The following is a 25918-nucleotide window of genomic DNA, read 5'->3' as shown; positions in this document are numbered from 1 at the left end:
TTCTAAGTGGCTTCAGTGAATCAAAAATTGGCAGGCCTGCTATATCGACTTCCAAACACTGTCACTGGACATTGGTGAGAGAGAGAAAAAAAATAGCATAGAATTTTTCACTGATAATAAAACAAGATGAAGTTACAGTCATCTGTAATATTGAGGCCAGAAGAAAGGATCAGGAATCCCTTATCCTGTGCACCCACAGGAGTCAAACCCATTTCAGATGAGATTTCCAAATGTATTCTTAAATGCATCGTTTTCGTTTCTAATATGTCAAGGTAATTTTAAGAAGAGAAAGACTACTAAAAAGCATAAACTCACCCCTTTCCTTTTGCAGAGCTCCAGTCATGCAGAGGAGAGAAGGAGAACTTATCCATAGCATGCTGGTGATAGAAAAATAAATGCTTGTTTTTAAATAGCGGGTGGCACAGTAGAGCAAGGGGGACTGAGCCCATCTCATACCAGAGGCTCTGGGCCTCCAACCCAGCAATGCAGTGATGGGATGTTACTTGCAGGACCCCGTGTGATGTGGGAGGAGCGTGGCTGTGCTGTTTCTGCATACTCTACTTTGTAAGTGCTCACTCTCTGCGTTTTTTTTTTTTTTTTTTTGCCTTTTCCGGTCCAACGGCAGACACGGGGCTGGGTGACTCCGTCTGCTCCAGCCCCAGTATCTCCAGCACCACCAGCCCCAAGCTCGACCCGCCCCCCTCCCCTCACGCCAACAGAAAGAAGCACCGAAGGAAGAAAAGCACTAGCAACTTCAAAGCCGATGGCCTGTCCGGCACTGCTGAAGGTAAGGGCTCCAGAGTGCCCAGGGAGAGAGTCTCCACTTCGGAATATTCTTTTGTTATTCTTCAAATGTGCGAAATTAGACACCCTTAGCACCACAAATGCACGGTAATGCTGGTCACCGAATGTGCTTTCTGTTTGCAAGGTGGCACTAGAGGGCTGAGGGCCTTTGGGACCTTTTCATCACTGTCTGATTCTCATGTTTCTCAACCAAATCCGCTCTCACTCTTGGCCGCTGTCGCTGGTAGCTGGTAGGAGTGCTGGTCTCCCTGCCACAGGCCTGATCCGGTTCTGAGGCCTCGCCCACCCTGGCAGCCTGGGCGAGTGTCCTCTCCAGCCAAGGCGGGCCATGCTGCCTGACTCCACTGGGGACCGTGCCTACTTCTAGTTTAGGAATCGTCTCTGATATTGGTGACCCTTAACTAACCAGACACCTGCCTTGATTTCAGCTTTTAGCAACGTATTGTGATAAACACCTCTTCTGTTCATGTCCGTCAGCTCTTGCTGGTATGTGGGCTCTATTAATATTCCAGTTGTCACCGCTCATTGTGAGTCTCCTTTCACCTGAGTCCTTCCTTAGTTTTTATTGCCACTGATGACTGGACCTGAGCTTCCTGAAGTGGCTCCTCCAAGTGAATTCCCTTTTTTTAAATTCCATAGATGTGAGTAGAGACACGTGAGTGCACGCATACACACACATACATACACACATACCCCCCACATTCTGAGAGGTAAAATTAGTGCAGTTGTAACAAAGGAGTACTTAAAAGGAAAAATTAAAATTTGAGAACCTTGTTGTCAGAACATGAATTGTTGCCTGTGAGACCGGCAGTGGTAAGAGGGGTGGTTGCCTGTGAGAACGGCAGTGGTAAGAAAGTGGTTACCTGTGAGAACGGCAGTGGTAAAAGACTGTGGTTACCTGTGAGAACGGCAGTGGTAAGAGGGGTGGTTACCTGTGAGACCGGCAGTGGTAAGAGGGTGGTTACCTGTGAGAACGGCAGTGGTAAGAGGGTGGTTACCTGTGAGACCGGCAGTGGTAAGAGGGTGGTTACCTGGGAGAACGGCAGTGGTAAGAGGGTGGTTACCTGTGAGACCGGCAGTGGTAAGAGGGTGGTTACCTGTGAGAACGGCAGTGGTAAGAGGGTGGTTACCTGTGAGAACGGCAGTGGTAAGAGGGTGGTTACCTGTGAGACCGGCAGTGGTAAGAGGGTGGTTACCTGTGAGACCGGCAGTGGTAAGAGGGTGGTTGCCTGTGAGAACGGCAGTGGTAAGAGGGGTGGTTACCTGTGAGAACGGCAGTGGTAAAAGACTGTGGTTACCTGTGAGACCGGCAGTGGTAAGAGGGTGGTTGCCTGTGAGACCGGCAGTGGTAAGAAAGTGGTTACCTGTGAGAACGGCAGTGGTAAAAGACTGTGGTTACCTGTGAGAACGGCAGTGGTAAAAGACTGTGATTACCTGTGAGAACGGCAGTGGTAAGAGGGTGGTTGCCTGTGAGAACGGCAGTGGTAAGAGGGGTGGTTACCTGTGAGAACGGCAGTGGTAAGAGGGTGGTTACCTGTGAGAACGGCAGTGGTAAGAGGGTGGTTACCTGTGAGACCGGCAGTGGTAAGAGGGTGGTTACCTGTGAGACCGGCAGTGGTAAGAGGGTGGTTACCTGTGAGACCGGCAGTGGTAAGAGGGTGGTTGCCTGTGAGAACGGCAGTGGTAAGAGGGTGGTTGCCTGTGAGAACGGCAGTGGTAAGAGGGTGGTTGCCTGTGAGAACGGCAGTGGTAAGAGGGGTGGTTACCTGTGAGAACGGCAGTGGTAAGAGGGGTGGTTACCTGTGAGAACGGCAGTGGTAAAAGACTGTGGTTACCTGTGAGAACGGCAGTGGTAAGAGGGTGGTTACCTGTGAGAACGGCAGTGGTAAGAGGGTGGTTACCTGTGAGAACGGCAGTGGTAAGAGGGTGGTTGCCTGTGAGAATGGCAGTGGTAAGAGGGGTGGTTACCTGTGAGAACGGCAGTGGTAAGAGGGTGGTTACCTGTGAGAACGGCAGTGGTAAAAGACTGTGGTTACCTGTGAGACCGGCAGTGGTAAGAGGGTGGTTGCCTGTGAGACCGGCAGTGGTAAGAGGGTGGTTGCCTGTGAGACCGGCAGTGGTAAGAAAGTGGTTACCTGTGAGAACGGCAGTGGTAAAAGACTGTGGTTACCTGTGAGAACGGCAGTGGTAAAAGACTGTGGTTACCTGTGAGAACGGCAATGGTAAGAGGGTGGTTGCCTGTGAGAACGGCAGTGGTAAGAGGGGGTTACCTGTGAGAACGGCAGTGGTAAGAGGGTGGTTACCTGTGAGACCGCAGTGGTAAGAGGGGTGGTTACCTGTGAGACCGCAGTGGTAAGAGGGTGGTTACCTGTGAGACCGGCAGTGGTAGAGGGGTGGTTACCTGTGAGACCGCAGTGGTAAGAGGGTGGTTGCCTGTGAGAACGGCAGTGGTAAGAGGGGTGGTTACCTGTGAGAACGGCAGTGGTAAGAGGGTGGTTACCTGTGAGAACGGCAGTGGTAAGAGGTGGTTGCCTGTGAGAACGGCAGTGGTAAGAGGGTGTTGCCTGTGAGAACGGCAGTGGTAAGAGGGTGGTTGCCTGTGAGAACGGCAGTGGTAAGAGGGTGGTTACCTGTGAGAACGGCAGTGGTAAGAGGGGTGGTTACCTGTGAGACCGGCAGTGGTAAGAGGGTGGTTGCCTGTGAGAACGGCAGTGGTAAGAGGGGTGGTTACCTGTGAGACCGGCAGTGGTAAAAGACTGTGGTTACCTGTGAGAACGGCAGTGGTAAGAGGGGTGGTTACCTGTGAGACCGGCAGTAGTAAGAAAGTGGTTACCTGTGAGAACGGCAGTGGTAAAAGCGTGTCTTCAGCAAGAGTCTTGTGCTCAGGGGCAACCTTGATGGCTTCCGTCCTTTCTCTGTGGCTGCCATGCTTTTTCCAGATACTCTGCTCAATGGAGGGTTCAAACCCACGAGCTATCAGACAGTGACCACATTGAGGGGGTGGCCCGTCCCCTCCGCATATCCAGAGCGGAGTGCGTGAACCCAGGGTGCGCGTGTTCGCAGGGAAGGGGCCGAGCGTGGGGGGTGTGTTTCCATAACGCCCGAGGCGGGGAGCATCATTTCTTCACCATCAGGAAGCTGAAGTGCAGAACTCTGAGTAGCCCACCAGCCTCTGCAGAATGGTTGGAAGCCTTTCTCCTTCGTGACATTTCTTCCCGCTTTGCCTCCTATAAGCTTTCTGCTAACATATTTAGGCAATAAAAACTGATTTTTCGGCCAGGCACGGTGGCTTACACCTATAATCCCAGCATTTTGGGAGGCCAAGGCAGGAAGATCACGTGATGTCAGGAGTTTGAGACCAGCCTGGCCAACAGGATGAAATTCTGTCTCTACTAAAAATCCAAAAATGAGCTGGGTGTGGTGGCGCACACCTGTCATCCCAGCTACTTGGGAGGCTGTGGTGGGAGAGTTGATTGAACCCAGGAGGTGGAGGTTGCAGTGAACTGAGACCACGCCACTGCACTCCAGCCTGGGCGACAGAGTGAGACTGTCTTTGAAAAAAAAGATTTTTCTCATGTAGTGGTGAGTGAGGATAATTCCATTTAGTCAGCGATGGTGGAAAGTAATAGTTACGGGTCAGAGCAGCCACAGGTGCCACTGACCTTCCCACTGAAAACGGATTCAGCCACAAGCGCGTTGTGTTGGTAAGACTCCTTCAGACAACCGTTTGGCAAAAATCACCCTGGCAAGCACGTGTGACTACCCGTCCCTGATTGGGAAGAAGGTTAGCCTCCCCCAGGGTGGGCAGCCGGTGCCCTCCACACCCCCAGGCTGCACATACAGGGGCAGGGGTTAGATTCCCTTTAGGGTCAGGCCATGTGCTCATTTTCACAGGTACACGCCTTTTTGCGTTTGTTGTGTGTTTCCAGTGGAGGTCTGTGGTTTTTTATGCACAGCCTGGTAGGAACTGATAGTTGCCACTTAGATACACTTTCATTATCCCACCCACGTGTTGACTGCTGTGTAAACAAGTGAATGGGGGGGGGGGGGCGCCACCATAAATCAGTAGCGTTTCTGCACATTTAATTGAGCAGCCGTTTCTACCCAGTGTTCCCTTCAGTACTGGTGCGTTTGAAGGAAGTTTGACAAGTGACCATGACCATGTTGGACCTGATGTTTCGAGTCCACTTGCTGAGTGAGTGGGATGGTATGTGGGTGCCAGGCAATAGTGGATACCAAGGCTGAGACAGGGGCTGTGTCCAAGCAGCAACTGGGGACCCCTTTCCTTAAAGGGTCTTACTGCTGAAGTGGTAACACCAGCAGAAAGATTTCAGGCACCATGGAAACTCCGAGATTAGAAAATAGCAAGTGTCTCAAACATGGATGTGTAAGAGGGTGGCGTGTGTTTGGAATTCCAAGGCAGAGATTTCAAGGGATCCACCCACTCTCTAATTAGGAGAGTCTGGTCTCTATGTCAGCGGCTATGACATCTTTCCAATAGAAAATAAGTCATCAGTTATTTATAAAAAGAACGTATCATTTTTCTCTGGGAAAAGTTGCCTATCAGACTACAAATGAGTCACTTTTATGAAACAGTCTATATTTCATTTTTTCAAAGCCACGTTTTCCCCCCCAGATTGGAACATCTCTAAAGTCAGAACATATCTTATCATTGTAGATTCAATGATATACGATGTTTTTGATAGTTTTATTTACTGTTAATTCCTTGAAAGTACATTGTGTAAAACACCCAAATTAAACATTCTGTTCTTGAAATTAAAGCTAGTTGTATCTGTTTTGTTTTATTTTATTGATTGATTGATTGATTGTATTTTTTGAGACAGAGTCTCACTCTGTCACCCAGGCTGGGGTGCAGTGGTGCGATCATGGCTCACTGCAGCCTCGACCTCCCAGGTTCAAGTGATCCTCCCACCTCGGCCTCCTAAGTAGCTGGGACCACAGGCAGGCACCATGACACCTGACTGATTTTTTGTTTTTTTGTAGAAACAGAGTTTCACTCTTTTGCCCAGGCTGGTCTTGAACTCCTGGGCTCTAGCAATCCTCCCACCTCAGCCTCCCAAAGTGCTGGGATTACAGGCATGAGTCACCACACCTGGCCTGTATTTTATATTTTAAGAAGACTGTTTAATTATAAGAAACCATTTCTGCTTCTCTTTCCTGCAAGGCTCTGTGACTGTTTACTACTAGTGTGTTCTCTGTCACCTGACCAAGTGCTGAAAAGTTGGAATTACAGATATAAAAAATTGTATAGAAGATGTGTGTAAAGTAGTTGAATTTTATGGTTTTTAACATACCCTATTGGAACAAATAACTAGGTTCAAATCTCTTTAGAGTATAAGAAAAATAAAATGCCACTGAAGTCAGCAAATTCTTCAAGGTCCTTTGAATCCATTGGTCAGTAGAATCCATTGAGGTCAGCTGATGAATCTGAAATGGGATGGGGCTCGCAAGCTGGCTCGCTGAGGACAGTCTTCCTGGGACTGTCTGCAGAGGTGCGGGGAGAGCGGTGGGTTTGGTGTAGAACCTGGGGTGTAATGGGGCAAAGAGAGGGCAACTATCTGGGCAAGCTTCCAGCTAGGATCTGTGGCCTTCGGGAGAGACACATGCAGCTGTGGTGACCGGGAGGGTGAGGGTGACCTCACTCTTCTCCCTCCCACTGGTCTCCAGTGGCCCCTCCTTGACCAAATCCAACCAGAAGCTGAAAGGCCTGAGAGCCCAGGATGCCAGTTCACACAGTTGGCTCCCAGGACCGAGACAAAACCAACGGAAGCCGTAGAGTGTTCGTCTTTCACAGCACCTCCTGCAAGCCCCTGCAGCCTGTGCCATGCCGCTCTGCTGGTGGTCCGCAAGCACAGGAAACGAAGCCGCTAGAGGGCAGGGGTGTGTGCTCCCATCCATCATCCCCCAGGGTCAGGCTTTAGCCTGGCCCAGGGAGCCCTCCCGCCTTCCTGAACAGACCTCAGCACCCTTCCCCAGCTGTGCGCGACAAGGACCCTGCCAGAAGGTCTTCCTAGACTCCCAGCCAAGCGCAGAGGTTCCCACTCTGGCTGTTTCTAACCTCTGTGGCGCGCTCATTCAGAAAGTAAAGGCTGATGGTAGGAATCACCAGTATCTGCTGCTGCAAACCCAGAAACGCTGTATCTGCACGGGGCCTGTCAGCGTGACCGGTGGAAATAGGGCTGGTCCTGCCATTGAGTTTCTCCCTGCACAGGTCCTTGCTGTGCTCTTTTTGCTGAAGAACGGCCACTTTGTTCTGCACCAGATGGCAGAGGGTGTCAGACCCCAGCCTAAGGAGAGCCTTTATTTTCTTAGGTTTACAATTTAACATGAATTGGATGAATCTAGAAAGTTGCAGGAGCAGGGACTGTGACTGGAGAATCCCTTATCTTGTTGTGTATATTTTGGGTCCTGAGGATTACCAGGAGATGTGTGGATGACGGAGCCCGCCACTAGGCTCTTACATCACAGATGGGCTGCTGTGCTGCCTGGTCATTGTAGACCAGTGGAAGGAGCTTGAGATGTGACTGGGCAGGATGATGACGGGGCCTGAAGCCCATGCGTGGAGGGAGCGTGCAGTGACTGGAGAAAAGGGTGATGACGAGGATGAAGGCCACGAGGCATGGTGACTGTGACCAGCTGGTGGAAGGTCTGCCGAGTGAAGGGCATCCTGACTTGTCCTGGATGGCCCAGGTGGTAACCATGGGACCTGATGGGTGGAAGCCTCAAGGAGATGTATTTTGGTTCCGATATTAAAAGCTCTAGGATAAGCTCTGTGAACCAGGGCCGCCTGAGAGGGAGTGACCCTGACTCTGCATGAGGTCTGCATGGGTTGGACCACGGTAGAGGAACCCAGGCTCTGGAAGGTGATTGCACCACGGCCCTGGATTCCCGACCAGGTCCGAGTTGAAGGGTATGTTCCCAGGGAAAAGCACCTGGAAAAGATCTGGGATTTTCCAGATCTTTAGTGGCTTGTCACCTCTTGGCATTGTCTTTGAATTACAATCCTTTCTGGGCATCTTCTTATCTCAGGCCCAGTAGTGAGGTTGTCATTGCTAAAATGAACGGTCTCTGCAGTCCCATTCTGTGGCCCCGAACCTGGTGGTTCTCGTTAGTTTTATAACATTCATGCAAGTTTGCATCAAGTGCTAATTTCCCTGTTTCCCCAGTGAAAAGGCTGAAGTAGAGAGAGGTTAAGTGGCTTTCTTGTCCAGGGTCAGATTGCTGGTAGGTGACAGAACTGTCTCTTGATTCTCTGCCTCAAACTCTTTCCACCAGGCAAAAAGCAAGTCTTTGAGGTATGTGGAGCTGCTTTTGAATCTGGGAGTGGGGCACACTGAATAGCTTCCTTGATATTTCTCAGATTCCATGTAAAGATACTGACTTTTATATGTCTCATAACATCTAGAAGTTGTGTAGCAAAGATCTTTCTTTAAAAATGCAGGACCGGGCTGGATTTACCCAATCTTATTATAGGAGAGGGTATGCAGAAATCCTGGTGTTTTCCCCCCCTTGGGTTCACAGCGCTTTGTTCTGAAGGTCTCAGAAGGGAATTTATTTTATCCTTCTCATCTTGTTCCTTTGGTTGTTCATTCTGGTCTTTATCGCACCATTGTGTGGTTGATCCTGGATGGATATTGAAAGATTCTCCTGTAGAGGGTAAGTTACAAACGGGCCTCTCACTGTTATGGTAGAAAATGAATTGCTCATCACAGCTGCACTCACTGAGCAATGAAATGTTGACAAATTTCATTAACTCCAGAGTTGCAGAGGTCACCCAGGACTTAGTTTCCCTTCACTCTTTCAAAGGAGAACCTGAAATTGTGGATCATTTTATTCTTTCATCAAATATGAAGCTACCAGCACAGGGAGAGCGTTGTGTGTTTGGCTCCATGGGAGACGCTGAGAAATGAAACTCAGTTCCTCTCTCTCTCCAAGGAGTTTAGAGCCTGATTATGGAGATAAGACATGCAAGAAACTATAACGAGGATGTCAGGCAGAATATTCGAGAAAGGCATGGGAATTCAGAAGAAGCACAAAAATGCACTGAGTTGTAAAAGTTAGGGAAGGCTAACCTGTTGGAGAGCTTAATTTTTATTGTGCAGATTGAGCACATAATGGTTGTCTTATTTAATAAAACTGCAGAAAGCATTACTTTTTCATTAAATGTTGCCTATTTACAACTTGAAACACCAGTGGTGGTGATTTCATTAGTCACAAAATGGAGTTTTGTTTTTACTTAGATGCTAAGAAACAGATGTTGCTATTCGAATTGATCAGTTACCTTTTACCTTAGGACTTTTTTTTTTTTTTATATTAATTAGTTGATGTTTTGGAAGGCACTTTGGAGAGAAATGAAAGAATCGTGCATGCGTAGCGTACGGTGTTGTTGTTGTTTTTTTCTTGCATATTCATTATTACAGAAAAGCAATACATGGGTGCGTGGAAGCTCTCAGTTAATCTGTAACCATCCAGTTAGATGGACTGTCATGCAGCTTGAGCCACTGCTGGGTAGTTTGGGGATTTCGCATGCCCTGATTGGGAGGACAGTGTGTTTGTTTTGTTATTTAGAATGTAACAAGGTTGTAAGAGTCTTATTAGCACAAGGTTCTCATCTGTTCTCACTCCTGGGGTGCAATTAGTATGCACGTGATGGTGAGCACATGACTGGCAAGGTGTCAGGGCCCGGAAACTGTTACCTTCCAGGTTTATATCCGGTCTACAGGGGCTTTCACATTGAATTCTGTGTTATTTGGAGGAAGCTGGAGGGGAGATCCAGTAGCACGAGTGTTAATGTCATTCCTCCATCGGGTTTTCTCCTTTTCATCTCCGTCAGCATTCCACCGGCACCTCCCGTGTCTGCTCCTTGTTTACCATTGGCAGCTACCCTGGAAAGGGAACAAGAAGTCTCCACAATCAGCTCCATAAAAACTGTATAATCAACAGTACTTTTTGATACAATAAGGACTTCTTAATTAAACTTCGTTATTGGTGAACCACTGGTTAGTGCATCTGAACAGTTGAGTTGAACAGTTCATTATAGCGAATGTGGAAAACCAAGAATCAGAACATTTTCCTGGGAGATACACTGGCAATGCAGTCGTTGGACTCTGCTAAGGGTATCAGGAGACTGGCTGGGTTTCCTCACCCTTGAGCTGTCATGTATCCTGATGGACTTGCCTCCTCCCCACAAACTAGATGACTTTTCCAAAGAGAGTTTGCTCTCAGGTTGTAACTCCAAGAGAATGAGTTTGCTGAAATTGAGTAGATCATCTGGGTTTACTCTAGACATTGACATTGTAGATTGGGCACAGTTGACTCAAAAGCCATCCTGGAGGGTACAGTCCGGCTGCCACAAACACACAGAAGCTGTAAGCGCTCTCACATCCTTTGTGGAAGCCGGCAGGTTGGAAATAAACAAAGATGAGTCGATCACAGCAGGGGCAGCCAGAACAGAGGATTCCCATCATGACAAACCGATGCACAGAAGGATTTTTGGTAGTGTGGTTTTGTTTGTTTGTTTGTTTTTAATTTTTTTAAGCACACGCAAACTTAAAGGGGTTAGATTCAGGTCCAAGAACGTTCATTGAGCACCTACTGCACTCAAGAGTTTTGTCTGATGCTGGATGGGACGTTAACTGAAGCGGCCCAGCCATCAGGACGCACATAGACCAGTGGAGAAAGCAGAAATGCACTGGGAAACTTGGATATGCAGGAGCACAGGGCACCCCCAGCTGCCTGGGGGACCTCAGGGAGGTTCCGCAAAGGGCAATAGACACTCACACACATTCTATAGAGAACAAAATATCTGCTATTCCAAGGAGGAAAAAAGGAAACAATCTGAAAAGTCAAAACAAACTAAATCTTGTAAGGAGGTGGCTTGGAGCTCCTGGGGGCACCTAGGCAACTCCTGACGCCACAGACAAACGTTTGAGCTCCATAGCCTCCTGCTACACAGAAGCATAAACTCGCCTTTGAAAAATGCTCACTACTCACAAGGTCTCTTTCTAAGATATAGAAATGTGACGGACCTCACCTCCTTTTTTTAGCTAGACTTCGAGATTCTCTCCTGCAAGTGAGGCTCGGTTAGCATGAGCTGCTCACAGGCTCCGGTGTCCACCGGCGGAGAACTCGGGACACCATGTTTTCCTCTGTGCACCCTGGGAGGAGAATTCGGGCTAGCTTGGGAGACCCTGTGTTGGTCGACTTTCATCAGCATCTAGGATCTGTCTTGAAGTCATTTTCTTGATGGTCTCAAAATGTTTGAGCTCTCAGGCTCTTTGGATGTCATTTAAGTCACAGTGAAATTATGGTCCACTCCAATCAAGGTCCCGAAGCCGGAAGAGGGGCTGGTTCTGGCGGCCAGTGCTGTTCAACTTGTGTCTTCCTTACTCTTCTAAATCTTCATCTACTCTTTTATACTTTCTCAGCTGCATGTATTTTACACACAAAGTACAGGGATGCAGATTGAAATGTTCCGCAGCAAGGTATGAGAGGTTCTCATCTCATGCACGAGGGCATTTTTCTCGGCCTCAGCAGCCCTCAGATGTTCCCATGCTCTGTTAGACACGTGTGGTCCGGGCTTCGGGAAGTAGAGATGCCCGGGGGTTATATTTTCAGATGTTCTAGCTGAGCTCGCTTTCTCTTTCCTCCCAGCCCTGGCAATCATGAAACTAGGCAGTGTTTTATCTCACAGGCAGTGGCGACTTCGTTCCTCTGTCTAAAGATGTAAAACAAAAGGGATATTGACTAATGTAAAACTTAGTCTATGTGGAAGCAACTTGGCAAATGGGGAGGATGAAATAAAATTGCACCTACCGTTTGTCTTAGCCTGCCATATCAAAACGCCACAGACCGGGGGCTTCACCAGCAGAAACTCATTTCTCATGGTTCTGCAGGCTGCGAAGTCCAAGATCACGGTGCCAACTGACTCTGTTCCTAGGGAGAACTCTCTTCCTGGCTTGCAGGTGGCCCTTTGTTTGCTGTGTCCTCATGTGGCCCTTCTGTGGTGTGCACACACACAGAGAGAGAAGCTCTTCTTTGTCTTACAAGAACACACATCCCATCATGAGGGCCCAGCCCTCATGGCCTCAACTAACCCTCATCACCTCCCAAAGGCCCAGTCTCCAAATACCAGCATGTTGGTGGGGTGAGGAGCTACAACATGTGAATTTTGGAGGGAGACAAACATTCAGTCTGTGAAACCATGTGACTTTCTATTCCTGGTTGTGGGATTAATGTCCCTGTGGCCCCCACCCACCCACTCACCCACTCACCATATACCATTTAAGGAAAATATTCCATGGACTCTCTCAGGTCAGAAACTGCTTGGACAGATCACAGCTATTCTTTCCCCTTCCCTCTTCCCTTCTGAGTCTTGGATTTGTTGTCAGGAGACATCATCCAAGGCAAAGGAAGGACACCATGGATTTACTGCCTGCTCGTACATGTGCGCTACCTCATTGCATCCTTAAAACGGCCCCGTGCGGTGTTGGCAGGTGTGTGGTGGTATTTCTGTTGTCACAAATGAGGAAGAGGGTTGAATCAAGTTGAGCAATTTGCCCAAGGCCAGTAGATGAGTGGCCTCTGGGACTTGGAAGTCTGTATTTTGCTTTGCATTTCATCTGTTAACCTGGAAAAGGCTCAGGGGATTGGAGTGGGGGGAGAGCCTTCTGCAGGCCTCTGACTCTCCATCCTGTGGCTCTCAGAGTTGCTTCTCCCTCTGTACATGTCCATTTCGGCAGCACAGCAGGGCCGTGCCCACGGATCCCCACCACTGCCCTTGAGAACTGGGAGGCAGTCATTCCTTGGCTGGTGTTCTCAGGAGGCCTGTTGGGTTGTGGTATGGCTTCCTTGCAAAACGGTGCATGCACACTCTGGCACGTTTTTTAAAAAAGATGTAAATCACTGCTTCAGCTGCTTTGCAGACAGTTAGAACCTACAGGATTAGATGGGCTGTGTTACAAGGGGACATCTCTTGAAATTTTTTTGAACTTATGGACATTTAATTCAGATGTAGTAAACCCAGTTTTCCTGTTCGTTTTAAGATTGATAGGCCTTTTTTTTTTTGGATGAGGGAAGTGTTATTTGTGTTCTTTTTGAGATGTGGTCTCACTGTGTTGTCCAGGCTAGTCTCAAATCCCTGGTCTCAAGAGATCCTCCCATGTCAGCTTCCTGAGTTGCTGCCATTTACAAGCGTGTATCACCACAGCCAGCTAGAGTGCGCATTTTTAAGGGCAGTTTGAGGTTGGAGGGAGGAGGGTGGCGATTGATTAAGCCCCCCATCGTTCATTTGAATCCTGCATGGCTGATTTAAGTGTTAATCAAATGCCTGTCTCGCCCGGCTGCGGGGTCCGATCATAGTTACTGACTCGCTCTCATTTTATCAAGATGTATTATTCATGCTTTGGAGAAGGTGTAGTTGAGATCAACTTTGTGTGTTTATTTAGTAATCTTTAGTTAATGTAGTAATACCCTCTTGGCTTTCCACTCCACCCCTTTCTCATCTCAGACATACCATAGGCACCAGGGTGTGGAGCCAATGAAAGGACAGGCGCAGTGAACGCTCCGGCAGGCATTGCCGGGCACGCACACACAACTTCACAAGGGCCTCTTGTGCACGTGGGACATGGAGAAAATTGGCCATTTGTCTGTGGGGTAATGGGCTTTGCTGCAATATGAAAATCTATCAAATGGGTAAAATCAATGACATTGTATCAGAGTTCATGAAAAGTGCCTACTGCACACAGTTTAATTCTATTTAATTTTTTTAAGCGGAAAAAAGCAAAGGAAAAATGTTTTAGTTTTCTCTTAAGCTGATTTCGCTCTGCTTTTTCTTAAAAGTGCCTTTCTAGTCGCCACACAGTGATGTGATCATTATCTGCCACCTCGTCGCCTTGCTGCCTCTGCATGCAGTAAAATACAAAAAAAAGAGAGCGAGAGAAAGCAGGGGAGCTTGTGAAGTATGACTCCCTATCCCAAGACTCATTGCCTGCGATTCGTACCGCTTGACAGTAATGATCTTATTACAGTACTGTGGACCTTGAAGAGATTTCATGAGGAGAGTGAAAGGACGAACCTCCGTGTAATCAAGTGGCGCTGAATATTCCACGCGTTTTTGATCACACACTGATTGGGCACAGTTTTAGCCCATCTTCTAGTCAATTATGCATGGCCCCTGTGCTCCTCGAATAGTCGGAAACATTGATGGCTGTTGTCTGGGTTTTGGCAGGCAGCCAGGGGTTTGAAGTGCCTTGTACATCGTCATCCCAGGATAAGTGCTTTTTAGTTGGAATTGATTACCTTTCTTTGGGTTTTGCTTAATAGCAAAACTGCGTTTGGAGAGGGCTTCAGGTGAAAAATGGACATATTAGCCATTGAGAGCATCCGAACTCCTAGTCAATTTTTAGGCTTCCCTTGTTTCCATCTAATTTCTGTTTAATGATACAGTGTTTGATAATATTTAAGATATCTCACCGCATTTGCCGCTGAGCACACATGTTGAGCGTCGAGGACAGGTTCAATTATGTGGCCACCGTGTTCAGGTTCCCGATTGATCCAGGGGAGGCTCCAAGCTTTGAGGAGATATGGCGGTTAGTTTCCATCTTGGCATAAAAGCATTAATTATCTAAAGATATTTTCATCTGCAGGAAAATAGGCAGAGAATTCTTCCTACTGTTGAGTGGTCGCTCCATGTGACCGTGGAGCTCATGTCAGCATTGCTGGGTTTGGGCTCAGCCTGCTACCCTGTGCCCAAAAGGCTTTCTCCCATTGTTGCCTCCCTCCCCTTGCTATTGATCTTGAAGTCTGGGGACATTTGAAAGGATGGGATTGTTTCCTACCAGGTTGAGGCATGATGTTGCCTGTTACGAAAGTCAGACAATTAAACCAATGTTACTATGTAGAAGTGAAAACTGGTATAAACCAAGTTTTTTTGCCTCCTCATGTTATGCTGTTAATTCTGATTCTTGTCTTAAGGATTGTCTTAGAATTATTAGGACAATTTCTAAGGTGGTTTTTTTTTTTAACATTTTGTGCAAGACTTACGGAATTGGACACCCCAGAGTATGTGATCACTGTGAGATGTCTCTCAAAGTCTGTCTTGAACTCGCCAAGACACACTGCCTGGGGGCCTCTGGTCACTAAGCTTATGTGAGGGATGAGAGTCCTAGCATTGCTCCAGCAGGTATTTCAATCACTTGATTTGACTCTTCTTCATTAAATAAATAGGTAGCTTCGTTCTTTGGCTTGATTTTTCATTTGGATCTTTCTTGCTTTCTTCGGGTAGGAATGATTTTCCCCTTCAGTTGGTTTTCTGCAGAAGCCATGATATACTGTAGGCATGGTTACCAGAACACCCCTGAGAGAGCTGACCAGAATTTCTAAGTTCATGTTCCATGCGTACACACACACACACACACACATACACACACACAGTGTTATTTTTTTTCTTTCTGAATTTCATGAAAATAAAATATTTTCTACCAGAATACACATTTAGTGATGCCTCTTTCAGAGAGGAAATCAATCTCAAAACAGAAACTCATAGTTGACAATCTATTAGCAATATCATCGCAATCAATTACTGACTATTGCCATGTGTCAGGCACTGGGCTTAAATGCTTTGCACGCAGCGTCTCATAACCCTCACAAGAACCTGGGAGGTGGGTGCCATTATCCTCATTTTTATAACCGAGGTTACCGAGGGTCATAAAGTTTAAGTAACTTGCTCAAGGCCATAGACATAGAAAGCGGCGATAGGGCCACCGATCCAGGCGAGGGCAGCAGTGCTCGCTGCCTCTAACACGTCTCCACGGTGACCTTCCCTCCCCTTGGACGGGGGTGCTTGTCTTTTCAGTGGTCTTGCCTCCAAATCTTGGCTTGTCTAGGATTCTTCCTACAGAAGAAGTTCATATAAAATAAGGGGTTTTATCATGGGTTATCTGAAGAGTGTTTCTTAATTTTAATAAGTTAATATTCCAGCCATAAAAACTTCTGACATTTTACCCGAGGCTGTGCTGCAGCAGATTGACAGAAGGCATTTTTACAGCACTTGGAAAATATCAGATCCACGAAGAACAAATGATCAAAGTTTCAAAGGCTGTAATTTTGGAAAGCTGGCATATATAATGATGATCTCTTTGCAGCCTGGTAATTTTACCTGGACAAGTAAATCCATTTCTCACATTTAAGGAGAATCAAAGAGTCAGTAAACATGCAGAAACACTTTTAGCTGTGAATGCAGAGTCACTCTTACAATGAGCCTATAATTACCTCAACAGGCCAATTAATTCAGCAATTTAAGATCTGTAACTGTTTTCTTGATTTTCCCCCCAAATATTACTTTATTCTGCACAACGTGGGGACATCAGCTGGGAGGGTCATCGCTAGGAGGTCAGAAGGAAGGGGGGATGATTCATCCGATGAGGCAGTGCTGTTGTGGGGTGTTGGTTTGAAGAACTCATACATGGTAGAAGTAACTTGTGTTATCATTGGCTCTAGGGGACTACCAAAGATAGGAATTTTCAACCTCCCTCTTCCTCGTCTGCTCTCCCAGGCTCATTGAAGGGACATAGAGAAGGTTTAGGCCCTGTTTCCTTTTGAGCAGCACAGAAACACCTGCCCGGTCCATTCGTGGAAGGGCAGAACCAAAGCCAGCCATTCTTTCCAGACTTCCACCATTGTGTCCCAAGTGGTTCCAGAATGTCATTGATGGGAAATTGGTTTTCTTTCCTTCTGGACATTCAAAGATGAATATGTTATGTCATCAGTGACTTGTTGCCTTCTATTTCTGATTGCCCATCAGCTTAGTTTGCCCAGGAGAGCTACTTTTTCCCAAGTTCTTTTACTTGAGTTCTGAGACAAGATTTGATACCCATTCGTTTATAGGCCAAATCCAGTTCTTGTTTTAGTTCTTTTCCCAACCCCTAAAAAGCATTTGAAAACCCTCCTCCACTCTGTTCAGATGAGTGATGTGTGAGCATGAGGAGACACTCCATAAGCCCGCAGGGTCTCTGGAAGTGTACTCACTGCTGCAGGGCCGTTTGCTGGGAGAGGAAGCTGGCCTCAGGGGTCTCCCTGGATGCTGGGGCTGGTGGAAGGGGCAGGAGTGGGGGTTATGGAAGTGCCCAGCAAGGGGAAGCTGCAGCAGGGTCTCTGTACAGGTGTGCAAAGGACCAGTGCTGCTGCAGGGAACACGACTGGGAGGGCATCCACCAGGGCCAGGGGCCAGGCAAGGGGCTCCTCCTCTTACTAGGCCCCCTCCTTTTGTTCAGCTCCTCCTCTCCAGCACCAACCTCCCATCACTTTCTACATTCTGGCCCCTTGTTCTCCTTTCCTTCTTTCTGTTCCATTCTCCTTTTTTCCTGTAAGACTGTCCTTGCTTCTCTTATTTAATTTCCCTTCTTTTCCCATCCATAACTCCATCATTGTCTTTTTCTCCCTTTCTTATTCCCTTTTTTTCTTTCTTTTTTCTTTGAACTTTTTTATTGTGGCAGAATACAGTCGTGTATCACATTGCGACATTTTGTTCAATGATGGACCACATAATGTGATGGTGGTCCCATGAGATTAGAATACCATGTCCTTACTGTGCCTTTTCTATGGTTGGATGTTTAAATACACACTTCGCATTGTGTTACCGCCACCGACAGTATTCGGTACAGTCACATACTGTATGGGTTTATGCCCTGGGAGCAATAGGCTCTGCACACACCCTGGGTGTGTAGTAGGCCACGCCATCTAGGCTTATGTATGGACTCTGTGATGGTCACACAATGACAAAATCGCCTAACAACGCGTTTCTCAGAATGCATCACTTAACGATGGGGATACATGGCTGTATGTAACACAGAATTTGCCATTTTAATCATTTTTAAGTGTTCAATTCAGTGCCATTGAATTATATTTGCACATTCACAGTGCTGGACAACCATAACCACCATTCCCAAAACATTGTCTTCACTCCAAACAGAAACCTGCTAACCATGAAGCAGCAGCTCCCCAGCCCCTACTTCTCCCAGCCCCTGTGACCTCTGATCTGTTTTCTCTCTGTGAATTTGCCTCATCTGGATATTCCATATAAATAGAATCATGTGATAGTTGAATATGAATCTTTTTGTGTCTGGCATCTTATATTTGGCATGATGTTCCATGTTGTAGCATGTGTCCATACACCACTCTTTTTTAAGGATGGATAACATTCCATAGTGTGGATTTACTACATTTTGTTTGTTGAGGGACACTTGGATTGTTTCTAGCTTTTGGCTATTGTGAATGATGCTGCAGTGAACATTGTCATACGAGTATCTGTTTGAGTCCCTGTTTTCAGTTTTTTCAGGGTATAAACCTAGGAGTGGAATTGCTGGGTCATCTGGTAACTCTGTTCAGCTTTTCAAAGAACCACCAAATTCTTTTTTTTGTTGTTCTTTATTTCTTCAAAAACAAAATAATAAAAAGGATACATGCACAAGTCGTGCAGGTTTGTTACATAGGTATACATGTGCCATGGTGGTTTGCCGCACCTATTGACCCATCTTCTAAGTTCCCTTCCCTTACCCCCGACCCCACAACAGACCCTGGTATGTGGTGTTCCCCTCTCTGTGTCCATGTGTTCTCAATGTTCAACTCCCACTTATGAGTGAGAACCTACGGTGTTTGATTTTCTGTTCCTGTCTTAGTTTGCTGAGGATAATGGCTTCCCGCTTCATCCATGTCCCTGCAAAGGACATGATCTCATTCCTTTTTATGGCTGCATAGTATTCCATGGTATATATGTACTACATTTTCTTTACCCAGTCTGTCATTGTTGGGCATTTGGGTTGGTTCCATGTCTTTGCTATTGTGAATAGTGCTGCAATAAACGTATGTGTGCATGTGTCTTTATAGCAGAATGATTTATATTCCTTTGGGTATAAACCCAGTAATAGGATTGCTGGATCAAATGGTATTTCTGGCTCTAGATCCTTGAGGAATCACTATACTGTCTTCCACAGTGGTTGAACTAATTTACATTCCCACCAACAGTGTAAAAGCATTCCTATTGCTCCATAGCCTCACCAGCATCTTTTGTTTCCTGACTTTTTAATAATCACCATTATAACTGGCATGAGATAGTATCTCATTGTGGTTTTGATTTGCATTTCTCTGATGATCAGTGATGTTGAGCTTTTCTTTATATGTTTGTTGGCTGCATAAATGTCTTCTTTTGAGAAGTATCTGTTCATATCCTTTGCCCACTTTTTGATGGGGTTGTTTGTTTGTTTCTTGTAAATTTGTTTAAGTTCTTTGTAGATTCTGGATATTAGCCCTTTGTCAGATGGATAGATTGCAGAAATGTTCTCCCAGTCTGTAGGTTGCCTGTTCACTCTGATGATAGTTTCTTTTGCTGTGTGGATGCTCTTTAGTTAGATCCCATTTGTCAATTTTGGCTTTTGCTGCCATTGCTTTTGGCATTTTTGTCATCAAGTCTTTGCACATGTCTATGTCCTGAATGGTATTGGTCAGGTTTTCTTCTAGGGTTTTTATGGTTTGAGGTTTTACATTTAACTCTTTAATTCATCTTGAGTTAATTTTTGTAAAAGGTGTAAGGAAGGGGTCCCGTTTCAGTTTTCTGCATATGACTAGTCAGTTTTCCCGCTACCATTTACCGAGTAGGAAATCCTTTCCCCATTGCTTGTTTTTGTCAGGTTTGTCAAAGATCAGTTGGTTGTATATGTGTGGTGTTATTTCTGAGGTCTCTGTTCTGCTCCATTGGTCTATATGTCTGTTTTGGTACCAGTACCATGCTGTTTTGGTTACTGTAGCCTCGTAGTATAGTTTGAAGTCAGGTAGCGTGATGCCTTCAGATTTGTTCTTTTTGCTTAGGATTGTTTTGGCTATACAGGGTCTTCTTTGATTCTATATGAAATTTAAAACAGTTAAACAGTTTTTTCTAATTCTATGGAGAATGTCAATGGTAGTTTCATAGGAATAGCATTGAATCTGTAAATTACTTCGGGCAGTATGGCCATTTTTATGATACTGATTCTTCCTGTCCGTGAGGATGGAGTGTTTTTCCATTTTTTTGTGTCCTCTCTTATTTCCTTGAGCAGTGGTTTGTAGTTCTCCTTGCAGACAGCCTTCACATCCCTTGTTAGTTGTATTCCCAGGTATTTTATTCTCTTTGTAATGATTGTGAATGAGAGTTCATTCATGATTTGGCTCTCTGCTTGCTTATTATTGGTGTAAAGGAATGCTTGTGATTTTTGCACATTAATCTTGTATATCCTGAGACTTTTTGCTGAAGTTGCTTATTAGTTCAAGGAGTTTTTAGGCTGAGATGATGGGGTTTTCTCAATATAAAATCATGTCATCTGCAAACAGAGACAGTTTGACTTCCTCTCTTCCTATTTGCATACCCTTTATTTCCTTCTCTTGCCTGATTGTCCTGGCCAGAATTTCCAACACTGTGTTGAATGGGAGCGGTGAGAGAGAGCGCTCTTGTCTTGTACCAGTTTTCAGAAGGAATACTTCCAGCTCTTGCACATTGAATACGATATTGCCTGTGGGTTTGTCATAAATAGCTCTTACTATTTTGAGATATGTTCCATGAATACCTAGTTTATTGAGAGTTTTTAACTTGAAGGGATGTTGAATTTTATCGAAGGCCTTTTCTGCATCTATTGATATAATGATGTGGTTTTATCTTTGGTTCTGTTTATGTGATGGTTTACATTTATTGATTTGCATGTGTTGAACCAACCTTGCATCCCAGGGATGAAGCCGACTTGATCGTGGTGGATAAGTTTTTTGATGTGCTGCTGGACTTGTTTTGCCAGTATTTTATTGAAGATTTTTACCTTGATGTTCATCAGGGATATTTACCTGAAGTTTTCTTTTTTTGTTGTGTCTCTTTCTGGTTTTGGTATCTGGATGATGGTGGCTTCATAAAATGAGTTAGGGAGGAGTGCGTCCTTTTCAATTGTTTGGAATAGTTTCAGAAGGAATGGTACCAGCTCTTTGTATTTCTGTTAGAATTCAGCTGTGAAGCTGTCTGGTCCTGGGCTTTTTATTTTATTTTATTTTATTTTTTAAATTTATTTTTTGGTTGGTAGGCTATTAATTACTGCCTCAATTTCAGAACTTGTTATTAGTCTATTCAGGGATTAGACTTCTTCCTAGTTTAGTCTTGGTAGGATGAATGTGTCCAGAAATTTATCCGTTTCTTCTAGATTTTCTAGTTTATTTGCATAGAGGTGTTTGTAGTATTCTCTGATGGTAGTTTGTATTTCTGTGGGGTCAGTGGTAATATCCCTTTTATCATTTTGTATTATTTTGATTTGATTTTTCTCTCTCTTCTTCTTTATTAGTTTAGCTAGTGGTCTGTTTTGTTAATTTTTTCAAAAAACCAGCTATTGGATTCATTGTTTTTTGTTTTTTTTCGAAAAATCCAGCTACTGGATTCATTGACTTTTTTTTTTTTTTTTTCCTGGAGGGTTTTTCATGTCTCTATCAGTTCTTCTCTGATCTTAGTTATTTCTTGTCTTCTGCTAGCTTTTGGATTCGTTTGTTCTTGCCTCTCTAGCTGTGTCCAATGTGGGCATTTAGTGCTATAAGTTTTCCTCTGAACACTGCTTTAGTGGTGTCCCGGAGATTCTGGCTAAGTTCTCTCTTTGTTCTCATTGGTTTCAAAGAACTTCTTGATTTCTGCCTTAATTTCATTATTTGCCCAGGAGTCATTGAAGAGCAGGTTATTCAATTTCCATGTAACTGTGTGGGAACCGCCAAATTCTTCTCTTACATCATTCTGTGACTTCACCTTGTCCTCATCCGTCCATGCGTAATACAGAATTAAAGAAGTTCCTGTAATGGAGCCAGTCAACTTTTAGGCTCCCTCCTAATTACAAAAGTAGGTGATTTAAACACGTTAAAAGTATTGTTGCTTTTTCCAGAAAATAAAATCAAAAGTATGCAGAAGGTTGGTAGTTAAAACCCCTTTTGTTATTTTGTGTTTGTTCTGTTTTGTTTTTTGAAACAGAGTCTCACTCTATTGCCCAGGCTGGAGTGTGGTGGCACGATCTCGGCTCACCGCAACCTCCGCCTCCCGAGTTCAAGTGATTCTCCTGCCTCAGCCTCCCAAGTAGATGGGGTTAAAGGTGCCCGCCACCACGCCTGGCTAATATTTGTGTTTTTAGTAGAGACGGGGCTTCACCATATTGGCCAGGCTGGTCTTGAACTCCTGACTTCAGGTGATCCACCTGCCTCGGCCTCCCAAAGTGGTAGGATTACAGGCGTGAGCCACTGTGCCTGGCCTAAAACTCCTTTTGATTGGTGCGTGGTTGACAATGGATCCCTTGTCCCTGTGGCCATGAATCAGTCGCACCTACTTCAGATACTACTCAGAATTTATTGTCCTTAAATGCCACCCGCGCCCCTCCCCTGAAGTCGGAAAGTGATTTCTGAACCTTAGTGTAAGTGTTCTCTGGCGAGTGTGGCTGTGTCTCTGAGCAGCAGGTACTGAGTCAAGGCATGCAGGCATTTCTCCTTGTTTTCGTTTGTCTGCAGAGGTCAGCTTTTTCCATTGTCTCTGAAACACTTGCATTTTTCCTATAACTCTCCAGTAATGAGTGGCCCAGTGGGTAAATGGAATCTTAAAGACAAGAGATGATTATGTTTTTTGCCGCCGACTCCACTCTGGACAAGATGAGCTCTCAGATTGCACTTCAGAATCGGTGATGCGTGCTCATTCCCCTGCACCCACCCTTTTTGCTGTGGTCGGCTTGTGTTTCCCAGACTGGGTGTCACTGTCACCTCCTTGACTCTCATCACTCACATGGTCTCCCAGCAGGTGATTTGCTTCAGTGCTGCTTTGCCTGGGAGCTGGTGGGCCTCCAGTTGTCACGCACCTGCACCTTGGGGTCGTTGAGTTTTAGTTTGGGTCTCCCGAGGACCGCACAGACCACGTGTTGTCAGGCTTCCCTTAGCCGACAATGTGGAGTCTTGGTTTTCCTGTTCTTCAGAGTTTGCATCCCCTGAGAATTCCTCTCCTGTGTCCTTCAGATAATAATGTGAGATGAAGGTGATGATGATGGTTGTTATTGTTCTTTAAAACTGTAAGACTTAGGCAATACCAGATCTTAACAGCTTGTTGTCTGTGGTGTCTTCCTTCTTCCTTGGAATCAGATATTTTTCATTGAGGCCGCTGACAGGTATTTATTGACCGGGCACTATGTAGAGGTCGCTGCTGCGTGTGGCTTCACCCAGCTCCTCTGCCCATCTGGTGACTTTGTAAGCTTACAATGTCCTGAATGAAAACCTAGTTCCTGAGCCTTCCCCCAACTGGAACCATGGGGGGAAGGAAGAACAGACCAGGTGAAAACATCAGGAGGGTCCGCAGCTCAGTGGTGATGAGCGTAGGGGAGAGGTGGGAGCTGGGACAGGATGAGCTGGGCTAGAGGAGGGTTTGCCCTGGGGAGGCAGCCCCAGGCAGGGCCTGGGCACACTGGTGGCATAGCTGAGGGGCTGCCTGTGTGGAAGGAGGACGTGAAGCCATACACGAAGCTTAGGGCCGCCCAGAAAGATGTGGGAGAAGCTAGAGGGGATTAGGAGAGTTCAGGCTGCACCAGCTCCTGGGTGTTGGTTTTAGAAAGAGTCATGAATCGAGGAGTCCAGGAGGACGGGGAATCCCTGGAGCAGGTGGATCAGTGGGAGGAGGACTGAAGACATTGGCAAGCATCACTCCATGCGGGAGAAGTGCATGGAGTGGAGCAGTCACAGCAGCAGCTCACTGGGAGGGACAGCCTCGAAAGAGGGAATCCATGAGTCTTCCTTTTGCCCAGAGGAGAAGAGATGAAAGAGAGGGGGAAGGGCTGGCCAGTCAGCAATCTGGACAGTTTAGATCATTCAGCTGTGTAGCCAGGATTGGGAACCAGTGGTTTAGGTTAAGATCAGCTAGATCTGTGTGAAGGACCAGCGTCACCAAGATTCAGACTCATCAAAATGTGGGCCACACCCCAGGACCCACAGCCCCACAAGCCATTCTTATGTTGTCCCAAGAGCGCTACCATTAAGATTCCTGTTAAAACCTTTTTTTTTATGTTTTTCCTACCCTGTTTTATTGGTTTAAATCAAATTGCAGAAAAATAAAAGCTCAAATATTATCTGTTGTGTCAAAGTTACTATTTGAGCAGTAGATGCTGTTTTCAAAACAGATCATCCTCCTTAAAGCACCCATCTCTCTCCACTGATGTGTGCCCCTGTGTCCAGCCACACCTTCCAGCAGAGTTCCCGCAAAGATGCTTCCCCGCAGCCTCTGTGGGTCAGGAATTAGGATGGCTGCAGCTAGGAAGGCCTGTGTCTGCCTCATGATGTTTGGGGCCTCACCTGGAAGACTCAGAAGCCAAGACTGGCAACATCTCGAATCCCAGTCGTTCACGTGTCTGACTGTTGATGCTGCCTGTTGGGTGGGACCTTAGCAAGGGCTTTCAGCCAGAACACCTACACGGGACCTCTGCATGTGGCCAGGGCTTCCTTCCAACCTGGCGGCTGGATTCCAAGGGCAGGCATCACATGAGAGAGGTACGTGGCTGGGCTGAAGTCTCGTTTCCTCTGTGACCTTGCCTCGGAGGACACAGAGTGTCAATTTTACTCCATCTGTAGTCAACACAGAGTCCCACCTAGGGTCTAGGGTAGCAGAAATAGACTCTGCCTCTGGATGGAGAGTGGCAAGGTTCTAGAAGCGCATGCGGACTGCAACAGTAAATAATGAATGTGTAATATGTCAGATTGTGATCAGCTAGATCTGTGTGAACAAGATAGAGGAAGAGGAATTGGGACCACCAGGGGTGGGCAAGGTTCTTTTCCACGAAGGCAGCCAAGCAGGACTCACCAAGGAGCCCACACAGCAGAGGCCCAGCAGAGGTGAGGCTGTCGCCAGGTGGCCCGCTGTGGTCGGCATCTTCCCGGCCGGGGAACTGTGTTTGCACTGTTGTGGTGGCCGCATTAAACTCAGTACTTGTTTGTAGTTAACATCACGTGCTGTATGCTTATGTTCTACTGTATTGTGTAAAACAAGCTGAATTTTACCTAGATTTTTGTGTTGTACTTATTCTCTGGTAATGTGACTGGAGAAGTATTTTATGTCTCAAGAATTATTATACATTTCTTATTTCTCTGTCCTTTAATTTGCAAGGGTCAGTATAAAAATACTTTTATTCAGCTCGGTGCGGTGGCTCACACCTGAAATCCCAACACTTTGGGAGGCTGAGGCAGGCGGATCACAAGGTCAGGAGATCAAGACCATCTGGCTAACACAGTGAAACCCCGTCTCCACTGAAAATACAAAAAATTAGCCAGCCGTGGTGGCAGGCACCTGTAGTCCCAGCTACTCGAGAGGCTGAGGCAGGAGAATGATGTGAACCCAGGAGGCGGAGCTTGCAGTGAGCCAAGATTGCACCACTGCACTACAGCCTGGGTGACAGAGGGAGATTCCGTCTCAAAAAAAAAAAAAAAAAATACTTTTATTCAGTATGTTCTAGCTCATTCTCCACATACAATTATATTCCAATATTTGTAGGATTTATTCTATCCAAGCAGCATGATCAATCAGAAAATTGGACAGTTTTAAAAAGTGGTCCAGAGAACCAGCAAATATGAAGTGGTGCTAACAAAAATGCATATCACTCTTACAGTTTCAAGGCAGTTTCCTAGGGAGACTGAGGCGGGAAGGTCGCTTGAGGCCAGGAGTTCAAGTACTGCCTGGGCATCCCAGTGAGACCCCACCTCTTAAGAAAGAAAGAAAGATGGTTTTTTAAATCATTTCATTTCGTATAAGATTATTTTCAGAGGTTGGTGCGTGGCATTGGAGTTGCCCAGCAATTGGAAAAAGACATAAGCGTTTAATACTGGGCATTCTCTCTAAGGCTCTTAAAGTGAAGGCAGTCACGTAAGGCTATCTTGCTTCATGGGTAATTAAGGCATTTCCTTCTGCAATTCCCAAATCTAATGAAGAAGAAGGAATTTCTCTTCTGCTGAAATATTTCATGTAAGGGTTTCATTTCTTCTCATTGCTCCGACTTTGGAAAATGTTCTTTTTACCTCTGATTTTCTCCTGTAATGT

The 25918-nt window shown here is 46.0% G+C and overlaps 1 protein-coding gene across 8 annotated transcripts in view; it reads left to right on the top strand.

Moving 5' to 3' along the window:
* Nucleotides 1–25918, top strand: part of AGAP1 (ArfGAP with GTPase domain, ankyrin repeat and PH domain 1) — a 637917-nt gene that overhangs the window by 473868 nt on the left and 138131 nt on the right. For 7 of the 8 annotated variants that reach the window (XM_033229802.1, XM_033229800.1, XM_033229801.1 and 4 more), the window contains one exon: nucleotides 626–787. The exons of the other annotated variant lie outside the window; for it this stretch is intronic. In XM_033229802.1, coding sequence (XP_033085693.1) covers nucleotides 626–787 — 162 coding nt within the window. The remainder of the gene's footprint in view (nucleotides 1–625; nucleotides 788–25918) is intronic. 8 annotated transcript variants of the gene reach the window in all.

This window comes from Trachypithecus francoisi, unplaced genomic scaffold, assembly GCF_009764315.1.
Source record: "Trachypithecus francoisi isolate TF-2019V2 unplaced genomic scaffold, Tfra_2.0 Lachesis_group13, whole genome shotgun sequence".
Classification (NCBI taxonomy): domain Eukaryota; kingdom Metazoa; phylum Chordata; class Mammalia; order Primates; family Cercopithecidae; genus Trachypithecus; species Trachypithecus francoisi.
Note: the sequence above shows the minus strand (reverse complement) of the source record. Positions and strands in the feature narration are given on the sequence as shown.